Source organism: Lissotriton vulgaris, chromosome 5 (genome assembly GCF_964263255.1).
Source record: "Lissotriton vulgaris chromosome 5, aLisVul1.2, whole genome shotgun sequence".
NCBI lineage: Eukaryota > Metazoa > Chordata > Amphibia > Caudata > Salamandridae > Lissotriton > Lissotriton vulgaris.
Genome location: NC_141693.1, coordinates 805,828,433 through 805,850,765, shown reverse-complemented (window position 1 = coordinate 805,850,765; position 22,333 = coordinate 805,828,433). Strand labels below are relative to the sequence as shown.

General features: G+C 43.1%; 1 protein-coding gene across 2 annotated transcripts in view; it reads left to right on the top strand.

Moving 5' to 3' along the window:
- Positions 1 to 22,333, top strand: part of MICU1 (mitochondrial calcium uptake 1) — a 672,580-nt gene that overhangs the window by 293,567 nt on the left and 356,680 nt on the right. For both annotated transcript variants that reach the window (XM_086922279.1, XM_086922278.1), the window contains exon 7: positions 2,338 to 2,420. In XM_086922279.1, coding sequence (XP_086778405.1) covers positions 2,338 to 2,420 — 83 coding nt within the window. The remainder of the gene's footprint in view (positions 1 to 2,337; positions 2,421 to 22,333) is intronic.

The window sequence follows — 22,333 nt, the reverse complement described above, 5'->3', positions numbered from 1 at the left end:
TCTATACGCCTTTCCGCCTATACCACTTCTGACCAGAGTGCTGAAGAAGATCAAGCGCGACCAGGCCCAAGTCGTTTTTGTGGCTCCGGATTGGGAGCGAAGAGTCTGGTATCCCGAGCTGTTACACATGGCCATCGATCCTCCGATCAGAGTGCCTCTTCTGGAGGATCTTCTGTTGGAGCAGCAGGGGACAGTCCTCCACCCGAACCTGTCCATCCTCCACCTCCTTGCCTAGAGATTGGGCGGCGACAGTTGACAGCCTTTGACCTTCATCCAGAAGTCTGTAATGTTATCTTGGCAGCCAGGAGTCCCTCCACTAAGACGTTATACGCCTGCAGATGGAACAAATTTGTGGCATGGTGCGCAGCAAAGGCTGTGGATCCCCTTCCTGCCCCTTTTTCTGAGGTTCCCTTGTTCCGCCTTTCTTTGGCCCATCAGAGCTCTGCTTTGGGCATTTTTAAGGGCTATCTCTCAGCCATTTAAGCCTTTCTTAGGGTTCCTGATCAGCCTTCTCTTTTCAAGTCCCTGTTTTAAATCGCTTTCTTAAGGGCATTTCTCATCTTTTTCCTCCTGTTTCCTTTGTAATGACTCAGTGTGACGAACTTGCTTCTTACTTACCTTACGTGTGCTCCTTTTGAACAGCTCCATAACTGTCCTCTCAGACTTCTTACATTAATGACTGCCTTTCTGGTTGCCAAAACCTCTGCTCGCAGGGTGAGTGAGCGCCAGGCGCTTTCTTCAAAACCTCCTTTCTGGTAGTTCATCCGGACAACTCAACTCAACACTCTTTTCTTCTCAAAGTGGTTACTTCTTTCCACGTTGGTCAAACCATCACTCTGCCCACATTCTTTTCACATCTGCATCCTTTTAAGGAGGAAGAGAGGCGCCACCGTCTGGATCCAAAACGTGCCCTTTCATTTTAATTGGATTGCACCAAGCAATTCCGGGTGAATGACCAGCTCTTTGTTGGCTACGTGAGTGCCAAAAAAGGTCAGGCTGTGCACAAAGGGACAATCTCTAGGTGGGTTGTTTTGTGCATTAAAGCTTGCTACTCTTTAGCAAAGAAGGAGCCTCTAGTGGGATTGCGTGCCCATTCCACCAGGGCGACGGCAGCTACCACTGCTTTGGGACGGGGAGTCCCCCTCATTGACAACTGTCAGGCAGCTACGTGGGCATCTCTGCACACGTTCACAAAACACTACTGCCTGGACAGCCAAGTCCGAAGAGACGGCTTCTTTGGGCCTTCTGTTCTCCAGGTCCTTCCGGTGTGAACCTGGATCGCAGACCCACCTCCGGGGTTGGTATTGCTGAGGTATCTAGTCTAAAGGTAAGGAATCTATAACTAATTGTCTCTTTCAGATGAACAAGCTACTTACCTTCGTTAACGATATATCTGTAAGAGACACAGATTAATTATAGATTCCTTACCGCCCCACCCATCCTTCACGTTCTACAAACTGACTTCTAGGGTCAGGGAATCTATTTTCAGGGCTCTAGTTTTGTGCACCAGTGGTCAGTGTCTTGCATGGATCTGCGCTTCTGGCGTGGAATGTCGTGTAAAAGAACTGATGTCAGCGTCTAAGTAGCTACCGCAACGTCATCCGGGCGACCACAACGATGAACGCGGAGCCGATTGACACCAGCTTTCAATACGCATGGGTACTGCTGACGAAAAAGTTCTCCGGATCCAGTCTAACGCCTGGGGGTAAAGGTAAGGAATCTATAACTAATCTATGTCTCTTACGGATATATGGTTACCGAAGGTAAGTAACTTGTTCTTTAAGTCAAAACTGCTAACATTGATCTAGAAAATAACCGTATGTGAACTGTATTTATATCTAGCTTTTGCACATATATTTCGGCCGCCTATTCTATCTGTATTTTGATCTTAATATGTGAAAATATAAGAGTCTCATGTTCTCTATTAAGTGCACTTTATAACATATACTCTATTAGCAATATTTGGATATCGTGCACTGATTTTCAAAATTAAGACTGCCCCATTCCTTTCAATCTAAGAGGACAGAATGTAGATCAGCTTCAGCGGAAATACTCTGTTACCATATACATATATTTGTACCGAAGCAATGTGTGTTTCTTACCTGGTGTTCTAAAACTCATTAGAGGTTATTGCAGCGTCAGGGCGAGTGCCTTGCCTCAGACTTGACATTCAGAACTAAATTCTTTAAGATTAGATTTGTACTGATCCCGTATTTGTGGAAGAGTTGGATTAGGAGAATTGTTCCACAACAATTCAAAATACCTTTGTATATCAAATGTAATTATTTTATTTATTGCAAATGTTCTCATGCGTTTGCACTATGCTTTTCCTAACAGCACCTCAAAGAAATTTTGAGATTGCCTTCAAAATGTTCGACCTTAACGGTGATGGAGAAGTTGACATGGAAGAGTTTGAGCAAGTGAGTTGTGAACATGCAATACAACATAACGTTTCATATTATCGGATCTTCCTTTCAGTTCCCCTCAGCATAAGGTTTGTTTTGTTGATATTTTACTCTGTTTAACAGCAAAACAGACCGTAATTACTTGGTATTACAACAGTGTCTTCTACATTGCTGTGTGCACTGAAAGCCAAAAACAACCCAAAGCTTCCTTTTTGAAACATGCATGGTACAGCACTCTTGGAAATCTAGTCTCTGGCTTGCAGATTTGAGACATACCTTTAGTTGATGTAAGAAAGCAGGACCATTATTAGCTGTGCGCATTTGACTTTGCAAGACCAGGGCATATTTTCTAGGCTGAGGTTCTATTTATTAGGTCTTCATTTGAATATCGCAATAAAACAGAGCACAATGGCAAACGGAAAAAGATCAGTAAAGCTTCTGTCAAGACTACCGTATTGCCTATTCTGCATACGTAAAAGCCAGGTCTTCTTTGGGCAGCCTCTTCAAGTGTCACTTTGCTCTGAATATGTAATTCACTTTTTTTCTTCAAGTTAATAATGTATTCGAAATATTGGTTACTGCAGGCACAGATTCTGTGAGATAGCAATTCCAAAAGCAAACTCACAATACAAAAAAATAATTAAAGACCAATAAAAATTAAAACACGCATAACAATCACCAATGCTCTGGACCTGAAAGACAATGATACAAATTGATAAAGGGTCAAATTTGTGTCTTTGTATATGTATATATATATATATATATATATATATATATATATATATATATATATATATATATGTATATATATATATATTACCTACTGGCGGTCGCCAGTAGGTAGTTATAGTTAGGATTTTTTTCAATGTTAAATCTCAAAATTCTATATGGAATAACTTTGGCACCGGTTGACGAATCTGCTTGAAAATTTCCTCAAAATGGCCTCGTCGAGTTCCGGTCTTTCCCTGAAAGTTTGGGGGGGATTCGTCAAGCGGGGGCCGAGATAAAAGGGGGTCCCAAAACACGTTTTCCCCATGTTAATTTCCATAGGGCGGTCGATTTAACTTTTAGCTCGAACGGCTGAATGGATTTACACCAAACTTGGCAAAATTGTAGGGCCTAGTAGCCCGATGTGCCTTTGCTATGTCTCAAGATATGTGCTCCAGTGGATTTTGAGTAATTTAGGTTCAAAAAAATATATATATCTATAGGCGCGCTCCGGTGCGCGCACCGGGGAGAGCACCAGGCGCGTCACGCGACTTGCGCGCAGAAAGCTGATTGGCTCTGGGGTGTCTGTAAACATTCTAAACAGTCTAGAGCGGCCGCCATCTTGTGTCTCGGTAAAATCGAGACACAAGAGGTGGCAAAAACAAAGGGGGGAATTGACCATAAGGGGGCAGGGTAGACCGCCTCCTGACCCCCTAGGTTTAATGTGGGGGCTAAAATAGGGTCCCGCGGGGCATTTGAAAAAAAATATTTTTTTCGATTTGTGCGGGGGGAGCGCCAGGTACGCGCACCGGGAAGCGCACCGGTGAGCGAAGTAAGGGGAAATTCCAGGACCATATTTATGAAGGCCTTGCGCTGCCAGTTTTGCGCCGCCTGTGCGTCACTTTTTGTGACGCACCAGCGGTGTAAAAAAATGCGCATTGTTACGCTATATTTAAAAAGTGACGCATCTAGGTAGATGGGTCACTTTTTAAAACCCTGCGCCACATTATACCTGCGTCAGGTATAATGTATGCAGAGGGGGTGTTCCCCTGCAAAAAGCTTGGTAATAGCGACGCAGTGAAATCTATGAGATTTCACTGCGTCACTTTTAGGATGCTGTTGCGTCAAAATCTTGCGCCTGCCTCACAGCAGGTGTAAGACTGACGCAAGACCTTTCACATGGTGCTTTCCCCATGTGAAAGGACGCCTTACTGGAGTTGAGTCACTTTTGTGACGCACTCCAGCAATGCGTCGCTTTTGTGTTTACAGATACGTCAGAAATACTGACGTATCTGTAACTCCTTGCGACATGATTCGTCATGACACATCTGGAATGTCGTAAGGAGTGCGCACAGAAAAGTGACGCATCGCACCAGCGGTGTAAAAAAATGTGCCTCGTTGCGCTATATTTAAAAAGTGACCCATCTAGGTAGATGGGTCACTTTTTAAAACCTTGTGCCACATTATACCTGCGTCAGGAATAATGTATGCAGAGGGGGTGTTCCCCTGCAAAAAGCTTGGTAATAGCGACGCAGTGAAATCTATGAGATTTCACTGCGTCACTTTTAGGATGCTGTTGCGTCAAAATCTTGCGCCTGCCTCACAGCAGGTGTAAGACTGACGCAAGACCTTTCACATGGTGCTTTCCCCATGTGAAAGGACGCATTACTGGAGTTGCGTCACTTTTGTGACGCACTCCAGTAATGCGTCAATTTTGTGTTTACAGATACGTCAGAAATACTGACGTATCTGTAACTCCTTGCGAATTGATTAGTCATAAATTAAATATGACACATCTGGAATGTCATAAGGAGTGCGCTCAGAAAAGTGACGCATCTCTGTTTTCACGTAGCGATGCGTCACTTTTCAGAAATGAGGCCTTCAGTTTATTCACTGTGTCATCTCTACGACCCTTTCTTGCGTCAATACGTCCCTTTTGCATACATTACACCTGACGTAGGAATAATGTGGCACAGGGGTTTACAAAGCGACGTATTTACCTAGAAACGCCACTTTGTAAATATGAATAAATAAGGTGCATTTTTTATTGGACTGTTGTGTCACAAAAAGTGATGCTTTGGTGGCGTTAAAGTGACGCATGGCTTCATAAATGAGGCCTTCTGCCTTCAAGTCCAGCAATGCATCTTTTCTTATCCTTCCACACCCCTGTTCCTTTTTAACATTTTCATTGAATATCAACATTTCCCATATTCACTCTTCTTCTCATAACTTTCTTTCTAAACACTCACCTTCTTTCAGTCCTCCTACTTCACTTCCTTTTTCCTCTCATACCTTTCTGTTCTTTCTTACTCATTCTCCTTTCCATTATCAATGCACTCTATTTCACTTACTCTTTTTCATTTTTTAAGAATATAGCTCTTTGATGAGAATTGGAGGTAGTTCTGAAAAGAACTTTTGGTTTTCTTCTTTTTTCTAAACAGGAACAAAAACAGGGAATGGAAACTGCTCAACCGGTTGATGTAGAGGCCCCATCACTGGGAACCTCTTGTGCCAGAGCCCTGATACTTTCCCGGGCAAAATTCTGGGGGTGCTTCCTCTCCACATTCCGGATCATAGTGAAGTTCCCAAAAGAGTACTTTTTCAAAGGGTTTCCTCGTGACAGTTCTTCTTTGCAGATCCTGCACTGCACTTTTGGAGCATTTACCTTTTGTAGTCCAGGTGGGATTATAAAAAATGTCCAAATGAAATGTTCCTTAACTTTTCATTGAGGAGGCTCTTCATTGATGAATTCTGGTTCATCCTCACTGCTGGATTGTCTGGCAGCCATGGTAAAACCAACAAATATCCAGGAGCAAAAAGGCAGGTCTTGCAGTCACAAAAGCGAAAGAAGAAGTGAAGGAAATGGGTGGGGATTTCATTCTTTGTAAAAAAAACTGTTAGCAACCAATGAAAAGTGTTATTTTAAGGTCACATGACCAGACGCGCTTACGCTGCGCGCTCCGGAGCGCTTCCGGGTGCGCAAACGTGGCGCGAACGTAGGCGCTTCCGGGTGCGTTTACGCGGCGCGAACGTATTCGCTTCCGAGGGCGCTTACTTTGCGCGCCGAAGTGACGTCATCAAACTTTTACGGAAATGCATAATCATTTTCCTTATAAAAAAACTGATTTTATTTGTATGGTACGAAATGTTTTGCATTATTATTAACTTTTCATTCATATTTTTTTTCACGAACGAAAGTAGCGCTCTGGGTGCGCTTTCTGGTGAGCTTACCGGTGAGCTTACCGGTGAGCTTACCGGAAAGCTTACCGGAGAGCTTACCGGAGAGCTTACCGGAGCGCGTACCCAGAGCGCAAAAGAAAAAAATTATATAAAAAAAAATCAAAAATGAATACTTACACAAAACAGCAAATTGTAAAAAAAAAAAAAAGGTTAGAAACTCGATATAGAAAGGAATTAGCATTTAAAAAACCTTTGAAATTCACTGAAAAAACCATAGGTTTCACACCAGTTATAGTTAGCTGGAAATGTTATTGACATAAAACCATTGAAATTCCCACGTTATAGTTAGTTGGACTCACTATAACTTGCGCGCCTGCAATGCACTGCTGATGACGTCACATATTACATCACTCATGACATGGTCAGTGACATCACTCATGACATCACTGATGACACCATCCTTGTGACAGTGACAGACCTCCTTTCAGTGTAATATAAGCCTTGAAACACATATTCAAAAATAGTATTTAACATTTTCAAAAAAGTGGAGATACCCATACCAGTTACAACAAACAATTCAGTAATTCCACCATCTATATACACATCCATTCATTCACAAACAGTTCTATATAGTCACTCATATATATACTCACTCATCATATGTAGTGATACACCTATACATCCTGTTACACACCGACAGTCATCCAAAAGTTACTCACACACATACTCACACATGCAAATAAACTATTGAACATCCATTTATTTGCATATACAAGTATACACACACTACCACCTTACTTCTAAGGGAACTTACACATACTTACTCTCTTAAACAATCACTTATAGAAACACATACTTAATTAAACAGGAACTCTTACAATCTCTCACTCTCACATATACTCACTTATATACATCAATACTCACATATACTAGATTAAAACATATGTCGTTACTGATAAAGACACTAGTGACAGTCATTCACTCACTAACACACACATATATACACTCATCCACCCATACAGTCCTGCACATATGCTGTTTTCAAAACACATACAAACAGTGAGTCAGTCATTGATACATCTATGTGCTAAGTAATAACCCCACCAAACCATACAGACACTCATACTGATACTAAAAAAATATCTAATAACCCCTATACACACACATATAGCTACTCACCAACCCATGCAGCCACTTATACACAAAGTGAAACACTGATACATATATTTAAATATTTAAAATTTATTCGCTAATATATGTATTCACTAAGATACATTTAATAAGCCAGTTAACCAATCAACTTTTTTTTTAAAACATCCATTTACACACTTATTAAAACATTTATTCTTCCATCGACCTTTACATATACATATATAAAACATTTATTTTTCAGAAAGACACAAATTCACTGGATGGTGTCATCAGTGATGTCATGAGTGATGTCACTGACCATGTCATGAGTGATGTAATATGTGACGTCATCAGCAGTGCATTGCAGGCGCGCAAGTTATAGTGAGTCCAACTAACTATAACGTAGGAATTTCAATGGTTTTATGTCAATAAAATTTCCAGCTAACTATAACTGGTGTAAAACCTATGGTTTTTTCAGTGAATTTAATAGGTTTTTTAAATGCTAATTCCTAACTATAACTGGTGTGAAACCTATGCTTTTTTCAGTGAAATATATATATATATATATATATATATATATATCGAATCCAACCTGTTGCCGGCGGCAGCCGTCAGCCAGCACACACAAGTTCACAGACTACTTCAATAATCTCCGCAAACCAGACTTCGATTACAAAGATATTTATTACCGGTCAAATGGTAAAGGTGGCGCCAGTCATCAGACGCGTTTCGGACTTACGTCCTTGCTCACTGATGAGCGAGTGAAACGGAGGTCCACAATATATACAAAGTAAGTACACAATTGTAATTCGCGCCTAAACCAGAAAACAAAACATAGTTGGTGGACTCAAAAGTAAAGTCATATACCAAGCCCTAAATGGTGGGCGCCATTTTGTAATGGTATCTGGTTGGAATATAAATGCGTGCTTAGACCATCTTATGCATTTGTGTTTAACATTGTTGTGGTTACATCGATATATGTATATATATATATATATATATATATATATATATATATTACCTATTGGCGGTCGCCAGTAGGTATATATAGTTAGGATTTTTTCTCTATGGGATTTTTGAAAATTCTATGTCTAATAACTTTGGCGTTTGTGGACGGAATTGGCTGAAATTTTCAGGAAAATGGAACATTTTGTTTCTGAGCAGCCCCTGACAATTTGGGGGGTTTCATCAAGGGGGGGCTGAGAAAAAAGGGGGGTCCCAAAACGCGTTTTTCCCATGTTAATTTCCATAGGGCGGTTGGCCTCACTTTTAGCTCGAACGGCTGAATGGATTTGCACGAAACTTGGCAAAATTGTAGGGACTGTTAGCCCGATGTGCCTTTGCTAGGTCTCAATATATGTGCTCCAGTGGATTTTGAGTAATTTAGGTTCAAAAAAAGATATATATCTGGGCGGAGCCTAACCACACATCTGATCTGATTGGCTGTCAGCACTTCATCCAAGAAGTGTTGGCAGCCATCTTGGGACCAATATACATGATAGCACCTCATTAAAAAGCATTGTAGTTAATAGAGGGTTTTAGGACTTTAGTTACATTATAAATCATTTGTTGATGGTACCATACTCGTTTTAGGAATTGTGGTGGGTTCTAAGGTGATTTTACCATGTGAAAAAACCTTCTGCTGTGATATCATGAATATTGTTTGAAAGAAAACTAATATCTCATGATTTTCCCACAGTGGTTTGGAAGGGGATCTATAAGCTAAACTGAAAGCATATTTTCTGTAAATTCACATTATCTTTCTCAGTCATGTGAAAATGAAGTCTGACATTCTCAGTAAAACATGTACACCCAACAAAGACAGAGACTGTCAGTTGATTCCTTTGTGTTCTACTGCAGCCTCCTAGAGTGTTCTAAAGAACAACTAGAGCGCTAACAGTCCTACTTATTACAAAGGTATGGCACACCTGAAGCCATCTTGATTGGAATAAAGTGGTAACTCTTAAAACATTTAATTTAAAAAGAAACAACATGAGGGGGTATATTTTGCCATTGAAAGTATGATTAGTGCTGCAGAATGAAAAATTAGGGCACATTTTGAGTGACTTCTCAAATCCTTTTCTATTTCATTAAAACATTCTGACATGCAGTCTCCCAAAATGGCCACCAGAGACAAAAGAGCCCAAATGTAGCCCAAATATCACCCAGATGTAGCCCAAGTATAGCCTAATGACAGAATGTCCCAGAGTGTTCTAAAGAACAACTAGAGCGCTAACAGTCCTACTTATTACAAAGGTATGGCACACCTGAAGCCATCTTGATTGGAATAAAGTGGTAACTCTTAAAACATTTAATTTAAAAAGAAACAACATGAGGGGGTATATTTTGCCATAGAAAGTATGATTAGTGCTGCAGAATGAAAAATTAGGGCACATTTTGAGTGACTTCTCAAATCCTTTTCTATTTCATTAAAACATTCTGACATGCAGTATCCCAAAATGGCCACCAGAGACAAAAGAGCCCAAATGTAGCCCAAATATCACTCAGATGTAGCCCAAGTATAGCCCAATGACAGAATGTCCCAGAGTGTTCTAAAGAACAACTAGAGCGCTAACAGTCCTACTTATTACAAAGGTATAGCACACCTGGAGCCATCGTGATGGGAATAAAGTGGTAACTCTTAAAACATTTAATTTAAAAAGGAACAAAATGAGGGGGTATATTATGCAATAGAAGGTATTATTAGTGCTGCAGAAAGAAAAATTAGGGCACATTTTGAGGGACTTTTCAAATCCTCTTCTATTTCATTAAAAAATTCTGACATGCAGTCTCCCAAAATGGCCACCAGAGACAAAAGAGCCCAAATGTAGCCCAAATATCACCCAGATGTAGCCCAAGTATAGCCCAATGACAGAATGTCCCAGAGTGTTCTAAAGAGCAACTAGAGCGCTAACAGTCCTACTTATTACAAAGGTATGGCACACCTGAATCCATCTTGATTGGAATAAAGTGGTAACTCTTAAAACATTTAATTTAAAAAGGAACAAAATGAGGGGGTATATTTTGCCATATGAATTATGATTAGTGCTGCAGAAAGAAAAATTAGGGCACATTTTGAGTGACTTCTCAAACCCTCTTCAATTTCATTAAAAAATTCTGACATACAGTCTCCCAAGATGGCCACCAGAGACAAAAGAGCTTAAATGTAGCCCAAATATCACCCAGATGTACCCCAAGTATAGCCCAATGACAGAATGTCCCAGAGTGTTCTAAAGAACAACTAGAGCGCTAACAGTCTTACTTATGACAAAAGTATGGCACACCAGAAGCCATCTTGATTGGAATGAAGTGGTAAGTCTGAAAACACTCAATTTAAAAAGGAACAACATGAGGGGGTTAATTTTGCCATAGAAAGTATGATTAGTGATTCAGAAAGAAAAATTAGGGATCATTTTGAGTGACTTCTCAAATCCTCTTCTATTTCATTAAAAAAATTCTGACATGCAGACTGAAACATGCACTTTGAATACCAGCAGCAGACGTCCCTGGTGAGCAGTAGCTTTACTACAGTGATCTAATGTGCAACTAGAGTGCTAACATTCAGAATTTATGGCAAATGTGTGACACATCTGAATGCCTTCTTGATGGAACCAAAGTAAACAAGCATTGAAAATGCAATAGATCTCGCCCTCGTTTAAGTTAAAGCCATTCTGTTTGTAATGAGGTGGCTTTTTAGCTTTGCTTTTATTAGTGTTTTTTCAACTTTCATGTAAATAACATGCATCTGTATGCATATAAGTATATGTATGCATGCATTTATGTTTGTATTTATATAGATATACAGATGATATATGTTTATATATGTATGTATATATATATATTCACTGAAAAAACCATAGGCTATAGACCATATATAGTTAGGAATTAGCATTTACAAAACCTTGAAAATTCACTGAAAAAACCATTATATATATATATATATCTATATATATATATATATATATATATATATATATATATATATATATATATATATATATATATATCCATCCATCCTACTGGCTATTGCCAGTAGGTATATATAGTTAGGATTATTTCTCTATGGAACTTTTGAAAATTCTATGTCTAATAACTTTGGCGTTTGTGGACAGAATTGGCTGAAATTTTCAGGAAAATGGCACATTTTGTTTCTGAGCAGCCCCTCAAAATTTGGGGGGGTTTCGTAAAGGGGGGGCCGAGAAAAAAGGGGGGTCCCAAAACGCGTTTTTCCCATGTTAATTTCCATAGGGCGTTTGGCCTCACTTTTAGCTCGAACGGCTGAATGGATTTGCACGAAACTTGGCAAAATTGTAGGGACTGTTAGCCCGATGTGCCTATGCTAGGTCTCAATATATGTGCTCCAGTGGATTTTGAGAAATTAATGTTCAAAACAAGATATATATCTGTAACAGCGCTCCGGGCTGCGCTCCGGTCCGCTTACTTTTCGCGAAACTGAACTTTGCGATGCGAAGCTGATTGGCTTTCCGGTGTCTGTCAACATTCTAAACAGTCCGGAGCGGCCGCCATCTTATCTCTCGGTAGGATCGAGAGAGAAGAAGAGGTGAAAAACGAAGGGGGAATTTAATGAAAGAGGGCAAGGTATACCCCTCTTGACCCCCTAGGAATGATGTTGGGGTTATTAAAGGGTCCCGTGGGGAAAATAATTTTTTTTTTTATTTTTCACGGTAGAAGCGCTTCCCGGGCCGCGAATTGGGCCGCAAACTGGTAGCGAAACGGGAATTCGCCATTTTGTGTTTTGTTTTAATTAAATTACTAGGTATAAGGGGGTGCGGGAGACGTATCCTGATCCCTTATGTTTTCTGAGGGTGGCTGAGGAGGCTCATATATGTTGATACATGTCTTCCAGCGGCTGTGCGTGAGCTTTTTTTTTTTTTTTGCTGCGTGACGTCTGTTAATGTTCGATTCGATGGAAATCAGGAAGTGTTGACCGCCAATTTGTCAGTGCGGTAAAATATTTTGTTATAAATGAATCCTTATTGATAAACATTGTCTGCGCCATCTTGCCTTTTTTCCAATGCCACAATTTTGTCGTGCACGGCAGCCATTTTAGATGCCTTGACCAGACCCACTCTCTGCACGCCGTCGATTCTCAGCACGGCTCCCCACCCTCGCAAGCATCTCCCCCACGCACTGGTCACCCCCGCTCTCTCTCTCATGCATGGGCCATAAACTTCCCCCCATCTGCGCTGCTCTTCCCTGAGAATCACACCCTGTGCCCGCCCGACACCTCCCTTTCACCCTAATCACTACCGCACCCTCTGACACTCCTCTTCCTCTGTGTCCGATTGTCCAGGCCGGTCCCAGGCTATCACCTAGCCCTGCGGATGTAGTTTATGGCCCCAGCTGTAGAGAATCCAGACATGCCAACCCTCCCGATTCAGACGTGAGACTACTGATTTCAGTGCTAGTCTCCCGCCTCCCGATTCCTGCAAGCAAAAACCCGGGGGCATATTACCAACAACTAGCGATAATTTTTGTCTCTAACTTGTTTAGAGACAAAAATTATCGCCGCACATCGGCGATTTTTATCGCAGATAAACATTGCTATTAGCAAGGTTTATCGCAAATGCGATAAAAAACGGCCGCAATGCATGAATATCGCTGAAAAGTCAGCGATATTCATGCATTATCGAGCAAATGCTCTTAGCCATGTTATCCACCTCCCATTGGATAACATGGCTAAGAACTGCTCAGGGCAGGTGTTAGCTTTTGGAGATATTCGCGCTTAGCGCGAATATCTCCAAAAGTTGGTAATAGGAGATAGCGATGTTAGGGACTGTTTCCAGTCGCTAACATCTTGGCACGCCCACTTTGCATGTCATTAGTGATAAATATCACTGACATGCAAAGCGGGGCCCAAGATGGTCGCTATCTCCTTTTAGCTGTCACTAACTGGTGTTAGCGACAGCTTGGTAATAGGGAGATAATTTTATCTCCGCTTTCTTGGCTTTTAAAGCCAAAAAAGCGGAGATAAACCCCCTTGATAATATGCCCCACGATTCCTCGGGGGTTTCAGCTGACAGGGCTTGGTATTGTGTTACGTGCTAATTCTTCCAGGAAACGTCAGATGGCCGATGCAGGGGCTCTAGAAGGGGTGATAAACCATTTAAGCCTCATTAACAAGCGCATGGTCTTTTAAAGATCTGTGAAGTACTCGGGGCGGCGGTGTGTGTGTGCCCTCTTTCAGGAGCGGGCGGGGGGGGGGGCACTGCCAGCAACTTGCCAGGCCAGGCAGTGTTCAACACTTGCATCACCCTTTCTCTGCCTGCTATTGCGCTCCATGCTTCGGAAAGGTAAGAAAAAGAACGTGCATTTGAGTTTGAAATGTCCGATCCTGTAGCAGTACACTTGCAAAGCCCACACATGACAATAACCCGATTCAAGGCCCCATTCACCCGATTTTTAAAAAATATATAGCACTCCAACAAAGTAGGATTATAAAACTTTATTAACTTTTAAATATATCGAACGCAACAAAAACTGTAAATTCATTTAAACATTTTTTGGCAAAAAGAAGCAACAATGGTCAGTAGCTGTCTTTTGTGCGAATAGTCCCAAGGCAGCACAACGTGCTGAGTTCTGGACGGCACCCAGGTGATGTCACCTGGGTGCCGCACTGGTTTTTGGTTTCCTACAATGCAGCTCAGAAAAACAGCGTGGGGCGTCCCGGGTGGTGCGGGGGGAGGCCTCGTCAGTAGCGGTCTGTTGTGCGAATAGTCCCAAGGCAGCAGAACGCGCTGAGATGTGGATGGCACCCAGGTGATGTCCAGTAAACTGCCGCACTGGTTTTGGTATCCTACATTGCTGCTCCGAAAAACGGCGTGGGGCGCCCCGGGGGGGGCGTGGGGGAGGCGGCGTGAACGGGCCTCCCCAGGTGGCGGCCATCCAGCTGAGTTGCGCCCGCTCTCGCGGCTACAGCGTCTCGCTCACCATGTAGTTGAGTTGCGCCCACTCTTGCAGTGCAGCGATAGGCGGCTGCCGCAGGACTCTTAAAATGGCGGATGGCTCTTCGGATTTGGGCCTGGTCCACTAAAATGGCGCTGGGACACCTTGGAACTCGGACGCTTGCCTGCTAGGGCTTGGGCTCCATTCTCGAAAGCGTCCCCTCAGCCGTGAAGATTCTACAAAAGTCTTGGGGGCCCTCGACTCCTGCAGGCTTCCGGTGGGGAGCGGCTGCCATGATTGCTCGCGGAATGACGACGACGGAGCCACGAGATGGTGGTGCTCTCATGCTACGGTAAAGGGGCGCCCCACTACAGCGTGTCTTCAGGTCAAACGGATTGTGGGACAAGGTCCAGAATAGAAGAGTCATCAAAAGGCAAAAAGTTCCGCCGAACCCCGGGAGCCGGCCGCCTATGTCGGGGGCGATCTCAGGCTACACCAGTGCTATAAGACTTGGGGAGGGGGTCGGAGCCAAGCGTCTTCTCCGAGTCCGTGCCATCACATCGCCCCTCGGGGGCCTCCGTCAAGCGGTTTAGGGAGGTATCATATCACATTGTTTTCAAATGCAGTCAGGTCCACAAACGGCCCCCACTTACTTTGAGAATAGTGAAGCTGCAGTATGTGCAAATAAGCTTCAGACAGTGTTACAAGCGCTGCTCAGAACTCTGAACTATGGCACCCAACATCCAGAACTTATGCCATTTGAGAATGGCAGTGACATCGAAGCAACTCAGAGTCCAAAATCATGAACGTACTTTCACGTATGAAAATCTTACTTGGGGAGGGGGCAGGAGCCAAGCGCCCCCTCCCAGTCCGCGCCACCACACCGTATGTTTTTAAATCTGAAGCCATCGTTCTACAAACTCAACCAACCTTGGATGAAAAAAACTAGAAGAATGTACAAACCGAATCCAGTTTTGGTCTGCATAGCATCAGCAACAACGCTTGCTATCAGAGTGCATGAGTTTCATGCTCGATCGATTGAGCTAGCCGGATCGGGCAACAAAAAGTATAAAATAGTTATGTAAATAGTTATTTAATAAAATGTTTTACCCTGTTACTTTGCTGGTGTGTTGTATATATTTTTAATATTTGCATAGGGTTTGTCGTTATTTTGGGCGGGGTGGGTGACGGAGCCGAGCTGTCTTGCAGCCCTCATGGTGTGGAGCTCAGTTCATCTCACTATTTTCGTATTTCTCATGAAGGGTTGTTCCTAATGTTTCTATTTTAGCAAGGTCAAAAAGAGATCCAATTAGTGGCCTACTGATTTTGCTCGATTACTTTTATTTTTTTACACGATTTTTCACTATCTGCAAAGACTAAACAGAGTATTGCGACTTTGTGCTTGTTTGTAAATAGAGAATGAACCAAAGAGAATCAATTGTAAAACAGTAAATGCTTGGATAACAATCAATCAAATGGAGAGACAAGCAGGCACGACGGATTACAACGGGGGTAAAGGCCTGCGTTAACTACCCTTCACTATCTGCAAAGAGAGAGTACTACTAAGAGAAAAGAGGGGAGGAGGGGGGCAGCGTTCAAAGCACATCAGCGTGCATAAACACGAAAAAGTTTTTACCTATCACGTACTTGACATTTGACAGCTTTTGATATTTGCTATTAAAAAACCATTGAAATTCACAGAAAAAACCATAGGCTATAGACCATATATAGTTAGGAATTTGCATTTACAAAACCTTATTTTACTCACACAAAACCATTGAAATTCCATATATAGTTAGTTGCACTAACTATATATCGCGCACCCGCAATCCACTGCTGATGATGTCACATATTACATCATTCATGACATGGTTAGTGACATCACTGATGACATCACTGATGACATCTCAAATGACATCACTGATGGCAACATCCAGTGACTGTATGTTTCTGTAAAGTTAAAATATGTCTTACATATTGAAGAATGAGTGGATGTATAAGTGTCTGGAAGAAGGATTTAGTAGGTGCATGACTGACTGTATGAGAGAATGATTAAATGTGTCTTAATGAGTGCATGGGTTAGTGACTAAACTATCTTAATTTGTGCATCATTATACCTGTTGTTCTACAAACTGCTGCATGTGTTGATCAGTAGCTATATGAGTAACTGTATGGGTTATTGATTGGTTGTCCAAGTATTTGTATGGGACACTGAGTGTGTGTGTATGGGTGGCTGGGAGGTGTGTGACTCTGTACATAGATGTGTGAGTAGTTGATTCACTATATGTATGGGTTCAAAACTGCATGTGGAAACAGCTGTATGGGCGGTTGACTGTGCATGAGTGTATTGGTGAGTGAATGGATATCTCAGTGCTACATGTCAAAGTAAGTACATATGTAAAACACAGTACATGTGAGAGTTGACATATATAAATAACTGTGCATAAGAGCCAGTGAATGTGTGAGTGGCTGTATGGATCATTGTGAACATGTATCAGGGATTGTATAAGAGAGTAAATATGTGTTAGTATATGTTTGAATAAGTAAGGTGTGTATAACTGTATAGTTGAGAAAATGGAGGTGTGATTGATGTTTTGCATAACTGACTAGGTGTGTGAGTAACTCCATGGATGAGTGACAGTCTGTGACTGTCTGTTTACACTGATTGTATCTAAGGTTATATTAGAGTCTGAAGAGGTTCATGGTATTATCACATGAATGATATCATCAGTGATGTGATCAGTAATGTCAAATGAGATGTTATCAGTGATTTTATCAGTGATGTCATTTGAGATGTCATCAGTGATGTCATTTGAGATGTCATCAGTGATGTCATCAGTGATGTCACTAACCATGTCATGAATGATGTAATATGTGACATCATCAGCAGTGGATTGCGGGTGCGCGATATATAGTTAGTGCAACTAACTATATATGGAATTTCAATGGTTTTGTGTGAGTAAAATAAGGTTTTGTAAATGCAAATTCCTAACTATATATGGTCTATAACCTATGGTCTTTTCTGTGAATATATATATATATATATTATCTCGCATATGATGCTAGGAAGGCTTGTATAACATTCTATCCTTAAGTGAGTGTGTGTGTATATATATATATATATATATATATATATATAGAGATATATATATATATATATATATATAGATATAGAGATATAGATATAGAGATATAGAGATATAGAGATATAGAGATATATATATATTAAGGGACTTGCGAAAACAATGCTTAATGCCACACAGTCGGTTCTAGAACAACGATTCTATTGAAAGCCACCGGGGCTATAATTACAAATATTACTTCCCACCATGGATTTAGGCTCTTGTGCTCTGTGTATACTTAAATAGCTTTGTTTATAACTAATGCACGCAAATAAACAGAATATAACATACATGTGGACATCCGTAATTTTTATGCGGTCTATCACCACTGTTGAGGCTGCAGAGGCCTGCCTAGTCTTTTACATTACCCCTACGTTTTGTCTTCATGCTAATGAGATTAAATTGTGCAATATCCAACAATATTGAAATGTCATTGTAACAAAAAAACGGAGGTGAATCTAGTGAATGCTGTAATGGAGCTTTTACCTTTGAAGGTATGCCTAGAGAAAACTGCAGATTCCTCACCTTAGAATATTTTCCAAGTTTCAGACTGGACCTGGAAATCTTGAGCACTACCCCTGTGCATCGGTAGGTGGCAGCGATCGACTTCGCATCGGAAGTGATGTTGCGATGGCCATATATGCACAACGCCGACACTCTGAATTCAGTTACTTTCCTTCTGTGCAAACAGAGTGGATCCGGAGATTCTCCTCTACCCTTTTTGAACACTTTTTCAACTTTTTGTTGACAATATTTTGAGCAGTTACTCCAAGTATGCAAGGGATATGTCCTCTAACAAATCTACGAGTTTTATCAGACAAATATCTGTCTTATGCCCTTATGGTATGTCTCTGGTGCCTAGGGTCAGGACACGACCCCAATGCCATCGCTGAGGGTAACTCAGTGCACCCCAAGGTGATCTGCGAGCAGACAATGAAGCTCCTGGCGGTGCAACAGAAGAAAGTTCTGCAAAGTTCCAGGTCCCGCTACCAAGAGAGATCTTTGGGCCGCTCTCGGAGCCGTTCCCACCGACTGTTGTCTTCCCACCCCAAATCATCTTCACAGAAGTCTTGTAAATCCAGCATTCTTTGGCTTCCCTGTTCAATAGCTGTATTTCGGTGCCCAGCTCCCACACTTTAACTACAGAGCTGCGGTTACTCTCAGCTTCCTAGAGTTCCCCAGAGCTGGAGCCCAACTAAAAGACTTCTATGATGCCATGCATGCCATCTTTGGGCTGGCAACTCCCTCCGGTGTGCCTTCCACCCCATAGAGCCAAGAGACGTCTTTGCTGGGTTACTGCCAGCAGGTTCGCCCCTGATGCCAAACAAGCTCTCTCTGGATATACTCTGATTCCATTCTGACGTACGCAGGCACAGGTGCCTCAACCCACCCTGGCCCCAGTCTGCCCAATGTCGTCCCCGAAACCGCCAGCGCCGCCGGACGATGAGCCTATCCAATTCCAGTCTGCTCAATGTCGGCTTCGGTGCCGTCCAGGTTGTGCCAACCCCTGCACTTGCCAGCTTTGGATAGCCACTTCCTACCTGAAGGGGGGAGGTAAAGAAAAGGGGTATGGATCCCGACGAGGAAGAAAACTGGTATGAGGAGCTAGGTGACGCAAGTGGCATGAATATCTCCCCAGAATCTGGCATGCTTTGACCTCCGGGCCATGTTTCCGAAGAAGGTGCATCCTGTGTAACTGTGATGTGTAGTGCAGCAGAGTTCCTGGACCTACATCTGCCAGCCGTCGAGGTAAAGGCCAACCTCTTGATGATGATGTTTAAAACAGAGGCGAGCTCTAGTGAGCCAGTGCTCCGCTTTAATGAGGCCTTCACAGATTTTCTTCTGGGAGCATGGGTTAAACCTTGCACAGGGGCTCTTGTGCACCACATGATTGCCCGTCACTGTCATCCTGCCCCAGGAGACCCTGCCTTCCTCTCCCAGCATCCCTCCCCTGAGAGCCTGATGGTACAGGTTTTAAACCCCCAAGCACATTCCCTTCCATCCCAACAGATAGGAATTCATTTGGCAAATTAATCTTTTCTTCCACCAGCTTGACCTTGTCTTTGGGGCCAATATTGCTATAGGGCCAAGCCACCCTCAACCAAGCTTTGTTTGATGGCTGGCACGCAGCGAAGTTCGCTTTCAGATGTGGACTGGACGCCACCTACTCCCTAAGTAGGACTGTGGCTTCTTCGATGGCACTGCGCTGTCATGCCTTGTTGCAGTGCACTGAGTTTTCCAGGAATGGCCAATCATCCTTTTTTTACATGTTTTCTGATTGCTCCTGCCTATTTAGTAACAAGGCTTACATGGCACTCTAGTATTTTCGTGAAAGCTGGGTCACCTCTAGATCTCTGGCTTCCTCGACCATAGCAACACTTTAGTCCCTTCCGTGGTCACAGCCAGGGCTCCTATGGGCATCTGCAATGTCAGCCGTACACCTCAATGCAAACAAAAGAGATGATGGAGGAGTGCTGAAACTTTTAAAGCACTCACCCCCAGTCACAGATCTGGGTTGAATCCGTCATCTGTCATCATTCTTTAGCTCACTTCGCCACCCCAGTTCAGACACTACTATATGCAAATCAGTTTTGATCCTGTGCTTCATGGGAACAGTCCGATTCGTATATGGCCATGTCTGAACTGGGGTGGCAGAGTGGGCTAATGAACGGTGATGGATTAAACCCAGATCTGTAGGCTGGGTGTGAGTGTTTGATTGGTTCAGATGCTCCGTCCATCACCACCCCCTTTTGTACCGCTTTGTTCGGCGTAAGTTGGCAGGGTATGCTCCGAAGTGAGTCCCTTGCTCACTTTGCCAGTAGATTCAAGCAAGCCTGGCTGATTACGGCTGTAATGCCAGAAACCGGTCCTAGGAAGCTTGTTTCTGGTCCATGGAAGGCATGGCTTGGCAGTTCGGGCTGAACTGTTCCCGTGAGGCACAGGGTCAGACTGATTTGCTTATGGCCATGTCTGAACCGGGAGGGCAGAGTTGGCTAAAGAACGGTGATGGATTAAACCCAGATCTGTTGACTGGGTGTGAGTGTTTGATTAGTTCAGATGCTCCGTCCATCACCATCCCCTTTTGTACCGTCATGGGAACAGTCCAGCCTGAACTTCCAAGCCATGTCTTCCCTGGACCGAAAACGAGCATCCTGGGACCGGTTTCGGGGGCACACCCCTCATCAGCCAGGCTAGCTTGAATCCAGTAGCAAAGTGAGCAAGGGACCCACATCTGGGCATACCCTTCCATCTTAGGGCGAACCAAGCAAACACAAGGAGATGATGGACGGAGTGCTGAAACTTTCAAATACCCACTCCCAATCACAGTTCTGGGTTGAATCCATCATCATTCTTTAGCCTTACACCTCATACAGCAGGCTTCTCAGCCTATTCGTGGCCGGGGCAGCGGATCCCACTGAGGACGCAGGGGCTAGACCGAGCATTTTATCTACTCCCTTGCCCCTCTGGCTGCCTCTGACTCAAAGTCACTTAACTGAGCCCTTCACCCAAAATCGCCATCCAGTTGATCGCTGGATCAGGCACAATCTCCTCCAAAGGAGAGAAATAACTTCTGACATCGCTTCACTTGTGGGTTGAAGCTGCGGTCTGGGAGAGTTGGAGATCAGATTACACTGTTCTCCAGCAGAGTCTCAGCGAGGCTTTCAATGCCAAGCAGAGGAGCTGAGGGTTATCTGCTTGGCATTGAAAGCTTTCAAGTAAAGGCCAGTGCGGGTGTTCACGAACAACACAACCGCCATGTGATATTACAGCAAACAGGGCGGGGTAGGGTTGTGGACCCTGTGAAAGGAGGCTCTGCACCTCTAGACTTAGCTGGAGCACCATTACATCTTCTGGTCGTGCAGCACCTGGTGGGATCTCTGAACGTCTGGTGGGACTTATTTAGCAGTCGATGCCTTATGGATCATGAATGGCGATTACACCCGGAGGTAGTGCAAGGTCTTTTCCGAGAATGAGGAGAACCATAGCTCAATCTGTTTGCCACCACCGAGGACATGCAATGTCATGACATTTGCATGTTGGTGTTTCCAAAGCAGTTTTTGTTTCGGGAGAGTGGTTGCGCTTATACTGGGATCTGTACGGTTTTCCGCTGAAATCAATGCTGTCCTGAGTTCTCAAGAAGATCAGTATACACAGGGCACAAGTCATCCTAGTGGCTCCATATTGGGCATGGAGAGCATGGTATCACAAAATCTTCAGCATGAGATGGGCCTGCACCCTAACCTGCGCTCTGATCACTTTCATGCCTGCAGAGTGTGTGACGACAGTGGTCTGTGATGTCATCCTGACAGCCCGGTGTCCCTTGACAAATACTTTGAAAGTCTGCCATTGGGACATATTTCTGGCTTGGGGCTCCTCACAACAAGTGGTCTCCCTTTCTGTTTCTCTGTTGGGGATACCTTTGTTTGCATTATCATTAGCCCAGTAAGGCGCTGTTAAGATTTGCCTATCTGCTATATAAGCATTTTCGGAGTAGCAGGATCAACTGTCCCTGTTTAGGTCTCCGTTTGTGATACGTTTTCCCAAAGGTCTGCAAGATTTATTCCCTGCTACCTCTTTTGTTATACCCCCAATACAATCTCAATGTAGTTTTGACATACCTCTTGTGTTGTCCCTTTGAGCACTCGCACAGTTGCTCTCTTTGGCTGCTGACATTCAAGCTAGATTTTCTAGAGGCCAGGCAGTCCAGCGAACTTCAAGCTCTCAGTTCACTCTCAGTACACTGCTTTTACCTGGACAAACTGGTTCTTCGGACACGTCCCTCTTTTCTGTTGAAGTTTGTCTCTCCCTTTCATATTAGCTGGAACATCACACTGCCAAAGTTTTCTGCCTCACCTCATTCTTTTAAGGAGGAGTAAAGCC